The sequence below is a fragment of the Salvelinus sp. IW2-2015 genome, linkage group LG30 (genome assembly GCF_002910315.2).
Source record: "Salvelinus sp. IW2-2015 linkage group LG30, ASM291031v2, whole genome shotgun sequence".
In the NCBI taxonomy this organism is placed as follows: Eukaryota; Metazoa; Chordata; class Actinopteri; order Salmoniformes; family Salmonidae; genus Salvelinus; species Salvelinus sp. IW2-2015.
Genome location: NC_036869.1, coordinates 12,114,186 through 12,131,416, shown reverse-complemented (window position 1 = coordinate 12,131,416; position 17,231 = coordinate 12,114,186). Strand labels below are relative to the sequence as shown.

General features: G+C 43.4%; 1 protein-coding gene across 2 annotated transcripts in view; it reads left to right on the top strand.

The window, feature by feature from the left end:
* The window catches only part of LOC111955282 (collagen alpha-3(IX) chain), a 42,187-nt gene that overhangs the window by 8,149 nt on the left and 16,807 nt on the right, over positions 1–17,231 (top strand). Inside the window, exons 4-18 of one of the 2 annotated variants that reach the window (XM_023975462.2) lie at positions 174–303; positions 2,687–2,933; positions 3,252–3,401; positions 3,631–3,711; positions 8,761–8,778; positions 8,984–9,076; positions 9,271–9,306; positions 10,560–10,631; positions 10,870–10,914; positions 11,024–11,059; positions 11,218–11,241; positions 11,386–11,439; positions 11,853–11,924; positions 12,332–12,373; positions 14,820–14,876. In XM_023975462.2, coding sequence (XP_023831230.1) covers positions 174–303; positions 2,687–2,933; positions 3,252–3,401; positions 3,631–3,711; positions 8,761–8,778; positions 8,984–9,076; positions 9,271–9,306; positions 10,560–10,631; positions 10,870–10,914; positions 11,024–11,059; positions 11,218–11,241; positions 11,386–11,439; positions 11,853–11,924; positions 12,332–12,373; positions 14,820–14,876 — 1,157 coding nt within the window. The remainder of the gene's footprint in view (positions 1–173; positions 304–2,686; positions 2,934–3,251; positions 3,402–3,630; positions 3,712–8,760; positions 8,779–8,983; positions 9,077–9,270; positions 9,307–10,559; positions 10,632–10,869; positions 10,915–11,023; positions 11,060–11,217; positions 11,242–11,385; positions 11,440–11,852; positions 11,925–12,331; positions 12,374–14,819; positions 14,877–17,231) is intronic. The other variant, XM_023975463.2, reaches the window with a different exon arrangement.

Sequence of the window (17,231 nt, the reverse complement as noted above, 5' to 3'; positions counted from 1 at the left end):
CAGATGGAACAGAGTAAATAGGCKTTTTAACATCATACATTTATCCGGTGGTAACTTGTGGAATAGACATCGGCTGGAATGCGCTTTTAATCAATCAGCATTCAGAATTAGACCCACCAGTTGTATAATACTGCAACAGGAGATATCTGAAAATCCATTTCCCTCTCTTTTAGGGTTTGATCTGATCACCCAGTTCCAGCTGGATGTTATTCCTCTGAAGGGGGTGAGGAAGGTGGAGGGCTCCACTCCTCTCCAGGTGGCATATCGCCTCGATAGGGAGGCCAACTTCCAGATCCCTACCAGGTAAGGAAAGATAGAAAAAMAAACATGATATTGGAGCTTGTCCAGGCTTGCTGCAGGTGTTGTATTATTCTGGCTCAATACGGAGGCCAGCTTTCAAATACCTACCAGGTGAAGAAAGAATGAAGAAACCAGAAACAGAAACACACACATAATCGCTACACTCACACACACACACGCACGCACACATAATAAATACTTTCCCCTGGGTCGATGCAGGTGTTGTATTATTGCAGGTCTCAGACAGGTGTTATCACTCTGTGAAACAGCTTATAATTGGCAGAGAACAACATGTCTGAACTGATTTGGCATCTCTTAGCAACGAGGGGGGAAAGCAGTGGACCCCACCCGCCCAGACCTCGTGTAACCATTAAACATCTCGTACCAGAAACATAGAAACATATTTCATCATGCAGCATTTTTAGTTGTAGTTTTATTCACTTGTTTCTGTCTGTGCTCATAAAGGATTCTGGAAATCAAAAGAGACAGGTGATGACAGCCCGAGCACCTTCCTGTGTGTGTGTGTGTGTGTGTGTGTGTGTGTGTGTGTGTGTGTGTGTGTGTGTGTGTGTGTGTGTGTGTGTGTGTGTGTGTGTGTGTGTGTGTGTGTGTGTGTGTGTGTGTGTGTGTGTGTGTGTGTGTGTGTGTGTGTGTGTGTGTGTGTGTGTGTGTGTGTGTGTGTGTGTGTGTGTGTGTGTGTGTGTGTGTGTGTGTGTGTGTGTGTGGGTGTGGGTGTGTGGGTGTGTGTGTGTGTGTGTGTGTGTGTGTGTGTGTGTGTGTGTGTGTGTGTGTGTGTGTGTGTGTGTGTGTGTGTGTGTGTGTGTGTGTGTGTTTGTGTCTTGCCTAGATCAAGCAGTTTACGTGTGGGGATCCTCTAGCCTAGTATTCTACCCTGTAAAAAGAAAATACGAAAACCAGTGCACAAACTTTCATTTTCAGCTTAGACTGTTTTCATATTGCTTAGTAGGCTAGAAGTTGTTGTTACGTGGTTACCTTCTTACATAACTAAAGCTGTCTTCTGGTGTATCACTGCTGGTCTGGCAAATGACTTGTATTGGTCCTGTTTTCACATAAACTGTTATGTAACATACTGACATCTTCCAGTCTGCCTCATGCCACTCAGGACAACGTGACGCTAATCACAAAAACATTTATCTCTCGGAGTCCAGTGGCCAGTCTGTCTGGGCTTTGAAGTCTGTCGTCAGAAAGGTTCATTTCCGATACCTGTGTCCTGATCACTGCAGGGGATAAGGCCTAAAACACCACACATATCAAACTGTGGCATAGGCTGTGAGATACCTTCGCCCAAGGTGCCTTCAACACACACAAACACACACACACATAGGCACACTGCAGGAACGTTAGAGAGAGTGGTCTTCATTTGTTTTATTGGGTTACAGGAAACTCCTTTTTTATTGCCTTGTCTTGATCCATTTACAAGCCAGCTGCAGCTCTGCAGCTCCCGTCCATAAAGGCACCACCTATGGAGCCCTTGGCCTGGCTAGTTAAAACCCCAGGGCTCGTATTCCTAAATCTTTAAGTAGGAGTGCTGCTCTAGGATCAGTTTTCCCTTTGAGATAATAATGATTTGACCGGAGGGGCCCTGATCTGAGATCAGCATCTGAGACACTTAATGAATACCAGCCTAGAGGTTTCGGACTGGAGAGACTGGAGAGCAATCTGCATGTTAGAAACAGAGACGGGTCGACTGATTGGTTGATCTGTTGATCAGAGCCACTGGGGCTCTGCTTCTGTTAAAAACAGAAGGGTTTGATGTGGAAATAAAGGGCCTCCTTGTTCCTTTGGAGTAATTGTAACTGTTGCGTTATGAATGCATCATGCATTAGAGACAGGGAGAGATGGAGGATAGAGAGAGAGAAAGAGTGAGGGATGGAGAGCTTTAACCTAAAAGTGTTAGGGTTTGATTGATGTCTCCATTCATAATGTTATGGTGGGCGTGAGGAGCTGGAAGGCAAATTAAGCGCTGTGTGTGATGCTTTGTGATCGTGGCCTGCAGCAGTTTTACCTCTGCTTTGTGATGATGAGTGTCTTTGACAATAGCCAACGTTAGAGATCTGAAATCATAGAACCAAACTGTGTGTGATGGAAAGCTGCTTTTTTTTACCCACTGCGAAACGTCGCTCTCAGTGCCCTCTTCTCTATGACTCTAACTAAACTGCATTCTTTATGAGAATGATTCAAATGACGATTTTGTAAAGATGCGTTTTAACCCTTTCTTCTGTCCATCCATCCTTCTCCCACTGAGGATGAACTTCCCTAGGGGCTTCCCTGTTGAGGACTCCTTCATGTATCAACCCTTTCCTCTCCTCCTCCCTCTCTCACCCATCTTTATCTTCATTTTCATCTTCTGTTCTTCTTCACCCAGGCTCAATTTCCCCTGGGGTTTCCCTGACGAGTACTCTGTCATGGTCACATTCCGTATGATCAAGAACACGGTGAACAAGGTGTGGAACGTGTGGCAGGTGGTGGATGAAGACGGCCGGAAGCAGGCAGGGCTCAGGCTGAATGGAGACCAGCAGGCCTTGGAGTACTTCCTGATGGGCCAGGATGGCAACCTGCAGACCGTCACCTTCCCAGGGCTCTCTGTGTTGTTCAACACCAAGTGGCACAAGGTGATGGAATGAGTGATGGCACTCCTGGTTAGCGTTGCAAAATACAGTAACTATCCCAAAACTCCCCGGTTTTCCAGAAGTCTCGGATGGAAGATCCCGGAATCAAGAGGGAATAAGCTGTAAATCCTGGAAAGCCTAGGAATTTTGATAAAGTTACTGGAAATGTGCAACCCTACTCCTGATACAATGTAATTAGTGATAACTGATCACTAATTAGCATTTTCTAAACTGGTTTATTTAGCTAGTAGTCTCGCAATGACATGAATTACGGTGGCCCCTGAGGATCAACAACAGTAACCCTATAGCATATCCTTACAGGTGATGATTGGGGTGGAGAGAGACCAGGTCACCCTGTATGTGGACTGTCAGCCCGTGGACAAGAAGCCCATCAAGGGGAAAGGCCCCGTCAACACAGAGGGAGATACGCTTATTGGGAGGCTGGATACTGACGCTGATGCTTCTGTTGTGGTGAGCAGGGCAAGGATAGCCTGGCCCCAGATCTGGTTGTGCTGTATTGCCAACTCTTATGGTCGTTGTTTGGCATGACAGAGTTGGAGTTGGTAAGACAGCACAAACCGATCTGGGATCAGGCTAAGGCTGAGAAGGTGTTGGTTCCCCAGTGGTGCGTTGTTATACAGTAAGCGTTATCATATGAGTCATGTTATATGATCAATATCATGCCATTGTCTTTTTCTAGTTTGAACTTCAGTGGATGTTGATCCATTGTGACCCGAAGAGAGCCAATAGAGAGAACTGCCAGGAGTTGCCTATCACAGAGGTAACAACAACGACCTTGTCTCCACCTGGTCTTTACTTGCTTTGGGTTTGGATTCATATCGACCAGTAACATAGATTTCACTAACTGGCTTCTGTGAATCTGCACTTGCCAAAATGTGAGGAGATAGGATGGCCTGTTATACTACTGTAGGAGTGCCATGATTACAATACATACAATACAGTACAAGTCAAAGTTTGGACACACCTACTCATTCCAGGGTTTTCTTTATTTTTTACTATTTTCTACATTATAGAATAATAGTGAAGACATCAAAACTATGAATAACACATATGGAATCATGTAGTAACCAAAAAAGTGAGATTCCTCAAAGTAGCTAGTAGCCCTTTGCCTTGATGACAACTTTGCACACTCTTGGCATTCTCTCAACCAGCTTCATGAGGTAGTCACCTGGAATGTGTTTCAATTAACAGGTGTGCCTTGTTAAAAGTTAATTTGTGGAATTGTTTTCCTTCTTAATGCGTTTGAGCCAATCAAATCAAATCAAATTGTATCCGTCACATGCGCCGAATACAACAGGTGTAGACCTTACAGTGAAATGCTTACAAGCCCATAAACAACAATGCAGTTTCAAAAAATACAGATAAGAATAAGAGATAAAAMAAATAAATAATTATAGAGCAGCAGTAAAATTGCAATATATATACAGGGGGGTACCAATACAGAGTCAATTTGCGGGGGCACCGGTTAGTTGAGGTAATAGTACATGTAGGTAGAGTTACTAAAAGTGACTATGCATAGATGACAACAGAGAGTAGCAGTGGTGTAAAGAGGGGGTAGGGGGGGCAATACAAATAGTCTGGGTGTAACGTTCGTTGTTTGAAGGAGACCAAGGCGCAGTGTAATTTGTGGTCATCATATTTATTTAAATGAGAACCAGCAACAAAATAACAAAGTGAAACCAAAACGAACGTACCGTTCCGTAGGCTACAAGAGCTGTACAAAAACAAGATCCCGCAACATAGGTGGGAAAAAAGGCTACCTAAGTATGATTCCCAATCAGAGACAACGATAGACAGCTGCCTCTGATTGGGAACCACACTCGGCCAAACACAAAGAAATACAAAACATAGAATGCCCACCCCACATCACACCCTGACCTTACCAAATAGAGAAATAAAATGGCTCTCTAAAATCAGGGCGTGACACTGGGTAGCCATTTGACTAGATGTTCAGGAGTCTTATGGCTTGGGGGTAGAAGCTGCCACCGCTTGTCGTGCGGTGGCAGAGAGAGCAGTCTATGACTAGGGTGGCTGGAGTCTTTGACAATTTTTAGGGCCTTCCTCTGACACCGCCTGGTATAGAGGTCCTGGATGGCAGGAAGCTTGGCCCCAGTGATGTACTGGGTCATTTGCACTACCCTCTGTAGTGCCTTGTGGTCGGAGGCCTAGCAGTTGCCATACCAGGCAGTGATGCAACCAGTCAGGATGCTCTCGATGGTGCAGCTGTAGAATCTTTTGAGGATCTGAGGACCCATGCCAAATCTTTTCAGTCTCCTGAGGGGGAATAGGTTTTGTCGTACTCTCTTCACGACTGTCTTGGTGTGCTTGGACCATGATAGTTTGTTGGTGATGTGGACACCAAGGAACTTGAAGCTCTCAACCTGCTCCACTGCAGCCCCGTTGATGAGAATGGGGGCGTGCTCGGTCCTCTTTTTCCTGTAGTCCACAATCATATCCTTTGTCTTGAATACATTGAGGGAGAGGTTGTTGTCCTGGCAACACACGGCCAGGTCTCTGACCTCCTTCCTATAGGCTGTATCATTGTTGTCAGTGATCAGGCCTACCACTGTTGTGTCATCGGCAAATGTAATGATGCTGTTGGAGTCGTGCCTGGCTGTGCAGTCATGAGTGAACAGGGAGTACAGGAGAGGACTGAGCACGCACCCCTGAGGGGCCCCTGGGTGCAGCCTGTCAGGAAGTCCAGGATCCAGTTGCAGAGGGAGGTGTTTAGTCAGAGGGTTCTTAGTTTAGTGATGAGCTTTGTGAGCACTATGGTGTTGAACGCTGAGCTGTAGTCAATGAATAGCATTCTCACGTAGGTGTTTATTTTGCTCAGGTGGGAAAGGGCGTGCAATGGAGTGCAATAGAGATTGCATCATCTGTGGATCTGTTGGTGCGGTATGCAAATTGGAGTGGGTCTAGGGTTTCTGGGATAATGATGTTGATGTGAGCCATGACCAGCCTTTTAAAGCACTTCGTGGCTACAGACGTGAGTGCTACGGGTCGGTAGTCATTTAGGCAGGTTACCTTAGTGTTCTTGGGCACAGGGACTATGGTGGTCTGCTTGAAACATGTTGGTATTACAGACTCGGATAGGGAGAGGTTGAAAATGTCAGTGAAGAAACTTGCCAGTTGGTCAGCGCATGCTCGCAGTACACGTCCTGGTAATCCATCTGGCCCTGYGGCCTTGTGAATGTTGACCTGTTTAAAGGTCTTACTCACATCGGCAGTCTTCCGGGAACAGCTGGTGCTCTCATGCATGTTTCAGTTTTATTTGCCTCGAAGCAAGCATAGAAGTAGTTTAGCTCGTCTGGTAGGCTTGTGTCACTGGGCAGCTCTCGGCTATGCTTCCCTTTGTAGTCTGTAATGGTTTGCAAGCCCTGTCACATCCGACTAGCGTCAGAGCCGGTGTATTACGATCTTAGTCCTGTATTAACGCTTTGCCTGTTTGATGGTTTGTCGGAGGGCTCTTTGATAGCGGCAGCTCTAGCTTTTAGCTCAGTGTGGATGCTGCCTGTAATCCATGGCTTCTGGTTGGGGTATGTATGTATTGACGTCGTCAATGCACTTATTGATGAAGCCGATGACTGAGGTGGTGTACTCCTCAATGCCATCGGAGGAATCCCGGAATATATTCCAGTCTGTGCTAGCAAAACAGTCCTGTAGCTTAGCATCTGCTTAATCTGACAATWTTTTTATTGATCTAGTCACTGGTGCTTCCTGCTTGAATTTTTGCTTCTAAGCAGGGATCAGGAGGTTAGAATTATGGTCAGATTTGCCAAATGGAGGGCGAGGGATAGCTTTGTATGCGTCTCTGTGTGTGGAGTATAGGTGGGCCAGAGTTATTTTTCCTCTGGTTGCACATTTAACATGCTGATATAAATTTGGTTAAACGGATTTAAGTTTTCCTGCATTAAAGTACCCGGGCTACTAGGAGTGCAGCCTCTAGATGAGCGTTTTCTTGTTTGTTAATGGCGGAATACAGTTCATTCAATGCTGTCTTAGTGCCAGCCTCTGACTGTGGTGGTATGTAAACAGCTACAAAGAATACAGATGAAAACTCTCTCGGTAGGTAGTGTGGTCAACAGCTTATCATGAGATACTCTACTTCAGTCGAGCAATATCTCTAGACTTCCTTAGATATCGTGCACCGGCTGTTGTTTACAAAAATACATGTACCGCCACCACTTGTCTTACCAGACGCCGCTGTTCTATCCTGCCCGTACATCATATTTTCGGTCATAATGTAACATTATTTACAAAATCATTTTWAAAAATAAGTTACAATCGCCTGGGGGCACATTAAACGTCTTCCTTCTTCTCCAGGCGGCATCTTGTGACAAGGTAGGGTTGGTTTACAGAAAATAGCCCTATTTGGTAAAAGACCAAGTCCATATTATGGCAAGAAAGCTCAAATAAGCAAAGAGAAATGGCAGTCCATCATTACTTTAAGACATGAAGGTCAGTCAATCCAGAAAATGTCTAGAATTTTGAAAGTTTCTTCAAGTGCAGTCACAAATACCATCAAGGGCTATGATGAAACTGGCTCTCTTCAGATCACCACAGGAAGGGAAGACCCAGAGTTACCTCTGCTGCAGAAGATAAGTTCATACTAGCCTCAGAGTTCAAGTTACAGACACATCTCAACATCAACTGTGTCAATCAGGTCTTCATGGTCTAATTGCTGCAAAGAAACCACTACTAAAGGACACCAATAAGAAGAAGAGACTTGCTTGGGCCAAGAAACATGAGCAATGGACATTAGACCGGTGGAAATCTGTACAAATTTCTGATTTTTGGTTCCAACCGCCATGTCTTTGTGAGACGCAGAGGAGGTGAACGGAGGATCTCCGTATGTGTGGTTCCCACCGTGAAGCATGGAGGAGGAGGTGTGATGGTGTGGGGGGCTTTGCTGGTGACACTGTCTGTGATTTCTTTAGAATTCAAGCATTCTGCAGTGATACGCCATCCCATCTGGTTAGCGCTTCGTGGGACTATAATTWGTTTTTTAACAGGACAATGACCCAAAACACACATCCAGGCTGTGTAAGGGCTATTTGACTAAGCAAGAGAGTGATGTTGTTGCATCAGATGACCTGGCCTCCACAATCAGCCGACCTCAACCCAATTGAGATGGTTTGTGATGAGTTGGACCGCAGAGTGAAGTAAAAGCAGCCAACAGGTGCTCAGCATGTGTGGGAAGTCCTTCAAGACTGTTGGAGAAGTATTCCAGGTAACGCTGGTTGAGAGAATGCCAAGAGTGTGCAAGGCTGTCATCAAGGCAAAGGGTGGCTACTTTGAAGAACCTAAAATTTAAAATATATTTTCATATGTTTAACACTTTTTTGGTTACTACATGATTCCAAATGTTTTATTTTATAGTTTTGATGTCTTCACAATTGTAGAAAATAGTAAAAATAAAGAAAAACTCTTGAATGAGTAGGTGTTTCCAAACGTATGACTGGTACTGTACGTCAAATAAGCACTTACCTCCATACAGAGAGAATACTGCTGGCTCTCACTCTCAATTTAGCCCCATTTTGTCAGCATATTAAAGTCTGACTCCTCAGGTCAGAATTGTATATTAGAATACATGCTATTATGAGTGGGCAGTCCTATTGTCCCGTAGACTGCAGAAAAAAGTAATGTCTTTCTTTATGATTCAAATATCAATTTGGCAATGGTCTATTCCCTCTAGCTTTGAGGGTTTCTTTTGGACAGGTGCTTTAGCTTCTTCTGACACTCTGGGTGAAGGTGGTGTGACTACTTCACTAACTCTACATGTTTCTTATTTCTCTTGCTTCTTCAGATGTATGCCAATGCTGAGGTATTTATCTTTCTTCCTTTTTTTCTTGGTGTTTTTTGGGGCAAATAATCTACTWCAATGCTCTGTTGCCTAATTGCCTTGATGCTTTGTTACTTTAGTGGCACAATCAAACTCTGGCTGGAGTAAGAAGCTTCTCCACTCCCCTCAGAGTGGCCTTCACTCCTTCTCATGTACTCATCGACTGTGATGTCTCTTCTCCCTCCAGCCTGACCCCAAGCCTATCCCTGGCCCTCCCGGTCCCACCGGCCCTGAGGGGCCCCGGGGGCCACATGGAGAGGACGGCAGGGACGGTAGAGATGTAAGTCTATCCACCTCATCCAAACTACATGTAGAATGAAGAATTAACCATAGCGTTATGTAATTAACCATGCTGGATATTGCCTCAAACTGCGTGAATTGGTAAGATATCTTAGACAGACAGTACGCACTTTTCTTATTTCTCTATTCTCAATGACTAGAATGGACAACAACTGTCTTCCTTTTTTCTTGCAGGGCCTTCCAGGTTCACCTGGCAGTGCTGGCACTTCTGTAAGTACGAGATGTCATATTATTAAATGTGTTTCATTCTCTAACTATTTATTTGACTCTTTGTTGCCATCCTGTAGCTCAACCTCATTACTTACAATCAATTTAGCTGCAAAAATAGATCAGTGTTCTCTCCTCCACCTTGCCTGCCTCTAATCTCTCTCTCTCTCTGTCTGTCCTGATGAGAATTGCACATCTTTCATTGATTAAACACTGACTGGCACTGCCACATTGTATCTTAGCAACAGCGGTGAGCGATGCAGACAGATGATAAAGCTGTCAGATTTTTTTTGTGTACAGAGCCATACTTAGCTGTGGCTGTGTCTGCTATATGTGGCTGTGGTTGTATCTGTTACTAGGCTGTCTGTTGTATCTGTTACTAGGCTGTCTGTTGTATCTGTTACTAGGCTGTCTGTTGTGTCTGTTACTAGGCTATCCGTTGTATCTGTTACTAGGCTATCCGTTGTATCTGTTACTAAGCTGTCTGTTGTATCTGTTACTAGGCTGTCTGTTGTGTCTGTTACTAGGCTGTCTGTTGTATCTGTTACTAGGCTGTCTGTTGTGTCTGTTACTAGGCTGTCTGTTTTGATCTGTTACTAGGCTGACTGTCGTGTCTGTATCTCAGTTGCCTGCTGTGTCTGTTACTTAGCTGTGTGTTGTATCTGTTACTAGAGCTGTCTGTTGTATCTGTAAACTAGGCTGTCTGTCGTGTCTGTATCTCAGTTGCCTGCTGTGTCTGTTACTAGGCTGTGTGTTGTTATATGTTACTAGGCTTGTGTTGTATATGTTTACATAGGCTGTGTGTTGTTATCTGTTACTAGGCTGTGTGTTTATCTGTTTACATAGGCTGTGTGTTGTAGTCTGTTACTAGGCTGTGTGTTGTATCTGTTACTAGGCTGTGTGTTGTATCTGTTACTAGGCTGTGTGTTGTATATGTTACTAGGCTGTGTGTTGTGTCTGTTACTAGGCTGTGTGTTGTATCTGTTACTAGGCTGTCTGTTGTGTCTGTTACTAGGTTGTGTGTTGTATCTGTTACTAGGCTGTCTGTTGTATCTGTTACTAGGCTGTTTGTTGTATCTGTTACTAGGCTGTCTGTTGTGTCTGTAACTCGGCTGTCGGTTGTGTCTGTAACTCAGCTGCCGGCTGTGTCTGTAACGCAGCTGTCAGTTGTGCCTGTAACTCAGCTGCCGGTTGTGTCTGTAACTTGGCTGTCTGTTGTGTCTGTAACTCAGCTGTGTGTTGTGTCTGTTTCACAGGGGGCCAAAGGGGACCAGGGGGAGATTGGCCTTCCTGGACATAGAGGCATGCCTGGTCTACCAGGAGCTGCTGTAAGCATCACTACCTCCTACTTGTACCACACACAACACACACCTCCTGTCACACACTCGACCTCTATTTTGTCTTGTGGAGCAAGACAGAGTTGTTCTCTATCACCTTATTCATTGAACCGTTAACAGCAGCTARCCACCACTCAACTGATATTATTAGAATTCAAGCTGGTGGCGAGAGAATGTTTTAGTTTGTAGATTGTGTGTGAATCAAGGATTTCTTCTCTTTTTAATGAAGGGAATACCTGGTTCAATGGGCCCAAGAGGACCTGTGGGTGAGAGAGTGAGTTTTCTTTCTTACCAGAACCTACTAAAGAAACTATGTCTTCCTAATAACTGTAACAGCAGGGACAATGTTAACTAATATCTGACTGCTCTGTGTCTAATAACAGGGACTTCAAGGTTTTCCTGGGCCAGCAGGCTCTCCCGTAAGTATCCACTARCTTTGTCATCTTTAGATCGTCAGATATTAATGGAAACATTTTGCTGACATGAATAGCCATGAAGCCATGGAACATGTCAGACCACTTTATTTCTATAGCTAAATAATATGATTTGTCTGATAGCGTTTTCTCTCATTTCCCAGGGACCTGCGACAGCTGGACCTCCCGTATGTACTACAAACTCTTCAACATCTTCAGAGAATCTTCACCCCGTGTTCTAAATGGCATTAAGACAGCATACAGTACTTTAATCGAGCCCTACTAAGGGGCTATAGAATAATTGTATAACTTGTGTATGTCGCTCCCTACAGGGCCCACCTGGGAAAGCAGGAACTCCAGGAGACGAGGGGAACATTGGGCCTGAGGTCAGTGTTCAAATAAGGATCACATCCTACATAACTACAGTATATGACAATAAGCCATAAAAACATAAGCAATAAGCAATAAAAACATAAGCAATAAAAACATACAGGATATGTTTCAAGTTTTCTTAGTCATATGTACAGGATTTGACAATACAACAATACAATACAATATGTACAGGATTTGACAATAAGAAATAATAAAATATAAGAATATGAACATATAGTAAATGGCTCAGTAGAATAGAATAAACATTTTAGCATAATGTGCTGCCTTCTGTACTGTTTCATTGGTCCTTTTGATATCCTGTGGACAATTTTGTTACTAATATATATCAGACTTTTCAGAAGTCTGAAATGTCTAGAAGGACATTCCAGGTGTTTGAGCTCTAAATGCAATGATCTATTGTTATCAGGGTGCCCCTGGGCCTAGAGGGGGTCTGGGTCTCCCTGGTCCCCCTGGTCTACCAGGACCACCTGGACCTGTGGTAAGTACTGATGCTAACCTCTTACTTATGGATCTAACCTGAAATAAGTGAATTCAACATCTGTATCATCATGAGTCTGACCTATGTTTCTATCTGTTGAGGTTTCAGATGTAGCTTTGTCTCTTTGGTCTTTCCCATTAACCTAAGTGGGCCATAGTGCTTTCACACTGCTTTGCTTTTTTAAAATCCATATTGTCATAAGAGTTCTCCAATTATTATACTGACATCTTAACCCTGATGTAGAGTGATAATCAGTATCACTCCTGCATTACTTGACACTGATTGCACAGCCTCGAACACTGGAGATCTTTGCTGTAGTGTCTGTGGACATCTACACTCTGTTTTAGACCTCACTCCATAGAGATATGTGCTGTTTTATCTCTGTCACTCACTCTGCTMTGTTTTAGGGACCACCTGGGGCTGGCAAAGCTGAAGGGAGTGGGGAAGATGTGAGTCTCTTTTTACCATCTTTCTCATGGTTAAACCATCTTGCACAGGGTTACTGTAAATCATCTTTCACATGGTTAAACCATCTTTCACAGGGTTACTGTAAATCCTCTTTCACATGGTTAAACCATCTTTCACAGGGTTACTGTAAATCATCTTTCAGAGGGTTAAACTATCTTTCACTGAGATTCCTAAAGATTGGAAAGCGGCCCTCTTCAAAAGGGGGAGACACTCTAGACCCAAACTGTTACAGACCTATATCCATCCTGCCCTGCCTTTCTAAAGTCTTCGAAAGCCAAGTGAACAAACAGATCACCGACCATTTCGAATCCCACCATACCTTCTCCACTATGCGATCCGGTTTCCGAGCTGGTCATGGGTGCACCTCAGCCACGCTRAAGGTCCTAAACGATATCATAACCGCCATCGATAAAAGACAGTACTGTTCAGCCGTCTTCATCGACCTCGCCAAGGCTTTCGACTCTGTCAATCACTGTATTCTTATCAGCAGACTCAACAGKCTTGGTTTCTCTAATGACTGCCTCGCCTGGTTCACTAACTACTTCGCAGATAGAGTTCAGTGTGTCAAATCGGAGGGCCTGTTGTCCGGACCTCTGGCTGTCTCTATGGGGGTGCCACAAGGTTCAATTCTCGAGCCGGCTCTTTTCTCTSTACATATCAATGATGTCGCTCTTGCTGCAGGTGATGCTTTGATCCACCTCTACGCAGACGACACCATGTTAACAAACCTCCAAACGAGCTTCAATGCCTTCAACACTCCTTCCGTAGCCTCCAACTGCTCTTAAATGCTAGTAAAACGAAATGCATGCTCTTCAACCAATCTCTGCCCGCACCCGCCCGCCTGACTAGCATCACTACTCTGGACGGTTCTGACTTAGAATATGTGTACAACTACAAATACCTAGGTGTCTGGCTAGACTGTAAACTCTCTTTCCAGACTCATATTAAGCATCTCCAATCCAAAATMAAATCTAGAATTGGCTTCCTATTTCGCAACAAAGCCTCCTTCACTCATGCTGCCAAACATACCCTCGTAAAACGGACTATCCTACCGATCCTTGCCTTTGGCGATGTCATTTACAAAATAGCCTCCAACACTTTASTCAGCAAATAGGATGCAGTCTTTCACAGTGCCATCCGCTTTGTCACCAAAGCCCCATATACTACCCACCACTGCGACCTGTATGTTCTCGTTGGCTGGTCCTCGCTACATATTCATCGCCAAACCCACTCGCTCCAGATCATCTATAAGTCTTTGCTAGGTAAAGCTCTGCCTTATCTCAGCTCACTGGTCACCATAGCAACACCCACCTGTAGCACGCGCTCCAGCAGGTATATTTCACTGGTCATCCCCAAAGCCAACACCTACTTTGGCCACCTTTCCTTCCAGTTCTCCGCTGCCAATGACTGGAGCGAATTGCAAAAATCACTGAAGTTGGAGACTTATATCTCCCTCACTAACTTTAATCATCAGCTGTCAGAGCAGCTTACCGGTCGCTGCAGCTGTACACAGCCCATCTGTAAATAGCCCATCCAACCAACTACCTACCTCATCCCCATATTTGTTTTTGTTTTTCTGCTCTTTTGCACACCAGTATTTCTACTTGCACATCCTCATCTGCATGTCTATCACTCCAGTGTTAATTGCTAAATTGTAATTACTTCGCCACTATGGCCTATTTATTACCTTACCTCCTTACTTCATTTGCACACACTGTATACAGATTTTTTGTGTTATTGACTGTACGTTTGTTTATCCCATGTGTAACTCTGTGTTGTTGTTTTTGTCACACTGCTTTGCTTTATCTTGGCCAGGTCGCAGTTGTAAATGAGAACTTGTTCTCAACTGGCCTACCTGGTTAAATAAAGGTGAAATAAAAATATAAAAAAAATATTACAAAAAATTCACAGGGTTAAACCATCTTTCACAGGGTTAAACCATCTTTCACAGGGTTAAACCATCTTTCACAGGGTTAAACCATCTTTCACAGGGTTAAACCATCTTTCACAGGGTCTGCTAGGTCAGGGGTCTCCAACCCTGTTCCTGGAGAGCTACCCTTCTGTAAGTTTTTGCCCCAACCCCCATTTATAACTAACTTGGCTCAGTTTAATCAACCAGCTAATTATTATAATCAGGAGTGCTGGAGTAGAATTGGAGTGGAAACCTACAGGACAGTAGCTCTCCAGGGACAGGGTTGGCGAGCCCTGGACTAAGTGCTTCAGAGCCTAATGTTGCTGCAATAACTACACTTCAGCTTAATTCACACTTCTTTTATAAACTGTTGTTGTTGCTGTCATTTAATTCTGACAAACCTGCATGTGGAAAAGTAGCTTAGGTGTTCTTCGGTTAGTAGCTATCGAATAGGAGGTGAGCCCCTTGCAGGTGTAGTGATAATGTAATGTCTGTMTCTGTCTGTTTGTTTGCAGTGCCCTGCTGCCTGTCCAGCTGGACCACAGGGAAGCCCAGGGCTACCAGGGATAAAGGTGAGGAATCTTYATGACAGACACTGAATGAGTACATACAGTGGCTTGTGAAAGTGTTCACCCCCCTTGGCATTTTTCCTATTTTGTTGCCTTACAACCTGGAATTTAAATAGATTTTTGGGGGGTTTGTATCAGTTGATTTACACAACATGCCTACCACTTTAAAGATGCAAAATATTTTTAATTGTGAAACAAACAAGAAATATGACAAAAAAACTGTACTTGAGCATGCATAACTATTCACCCCCCAAGTCAATACTTTGTAGAGKCACCTTTTGCAGCAATTACAGCTGCAAGTCTCTTGAGGTATGTGTCCATAAGCTTGCACATCTAGCCACTGGGATTTTTGCCRATTCTTCAAGGCAAAACTGCTCCAGCTCCTTCAAGTTGGATGGGTTCCGCTGGTGTACAGCAATCTTTAAGTCATACCACCGATTCTCAAATGGATTGAGGTCTGGGCTTTGACTAGGCCATTTCAATACATTTAAATATTTCCCCTTAAAAATCACAAGTCCAAGACACCAAATGAAAGATACACATCTTGTGAATCCAGCCATATCATTTCTGATTTTTTAAATGTTTTACAGGGAAGACACAATATGTATTTCTATTAGCTAACCACCATAGCAAAAGTTTTTTTTCCCACCATTTTTTTCCTGCATAGGTAGCTATCACAAATTCGACCAAATAAAGATATAAATAGTCACTAACCAAGAAACAACTTCATCAGATGACAGTCTGATAACATATTTATTGTATAGCATATGTTTTGTTCGACAAATGTGCATATTTCAGGTATAAATCATAGTTTTACATTGCAGCCACCATCACAACTCTCACCAAAGCAACTAGAATAACTACAGAGAGCAAACGTGAATTACCTAAATACTCATCATAAAACATTTATGAAAAATACACAGCGTACAGCAAATGAAAGACAAAGATCTGTTGAATCCAGCCAATATTTCAGATTCTTTAAGTGTTTTACAGCGAAAACACAATTTAGCATTATATTAGCTTACTACAATAGCCAACCACACAACAGCATTGATTCAAGCCAACAGTAGCGAACGAATAAACCAGCAAAAGATATTATTTTTTCACTGACCTTCTCAAACTTCTTAGATGACAGTCCTATAACATCATATTACACAATACAATATTGTTTGTTCGAAAATGTGCATATTTAGCGGCACAAACTGTTATACAATGAGAATAGTAGCCAAGCTGCCAACAAAATGTCGGGAGAAATCTTGGAGAGGCACCTAATCTAATCAATAACTAATCAAAAACTTGACAAAAAAATACAGGTTGGACAGCAAATGAAAGATACTTTAGTTCTTAATGCAACCGCTTGTTAGATTTTTAAAATTAACGTTACTACACATACAGCGTGCGCTAAAGCGAGACCGCACCGAAATTAATGGCCGAATAATAGTTTAAAATTTTTCAACAGAACAACGAATTAACATCATAAATAGTTCTTACTTTTTGATGAGCAAGTGGTCCTTTGTCCAGAATCATCGTTGCTCGGTTGTAGATTGCCGTCTTCAACTTAGGAATTAGCAGCAAACATTAGCACATGTGGCGAAGACGTGTCCAACTCACCATAACGCAGGACAAAGAAATATCCGAAAATTGCAATATACTGATATAAACTGATATAAACTCGGTTTAAATAACTACATTATGATGTCTTTAACACCTATATCGAATAAAATCAGAGCCGGATATATCTAAGGCCTATAACGAGAGCTTTCAGAATGCCATCCTGAGGTCCTCCTCTGCGCCATGACGAACGTTGAAAAGAGCGCACCCCCGTTCCATGAGCCTTTATATGGCCTCAGATCTGCCTAGCAACACAATTCCAATATCTCACTGCTTACTGACATCTAGGGGAAATCGTATGCAGTGCATGTCGACTCATAGATCACATGCAATTTAAAAACTGACCCTGGAATAAGAGCATCGATTTCAGATTTCTCACTTCCTGACAGGAAGTTAGCTGCAACTTGAGTTCTGTTTTACTCACAGATAATATCAAACGGTTTTAGAAACTAGAGAGTGTTTTCTATCCAATAGTAATAATAATATGCATATTGTACGAGCAAGAATTGAGTACGAGGCAGTTTAATTTGGGAACGAATTTTTACAAAGTCGAAATGGCGCCCCCCTACTGACAACCACTCGAGTGTTGCTTTAGCAGTATGCTTAGGGTCATTGTCCTGCTGGACGGTGAACCCCCGCCCCAGTCTCAAATCTCTGGAAGACTGAAACAGGTCCCTCAAGAATTTCCCTGTATTTAGCACCATCCATCGTTCCTTCAATTCTGACCAGTTTCCCAGATCTCTCTCC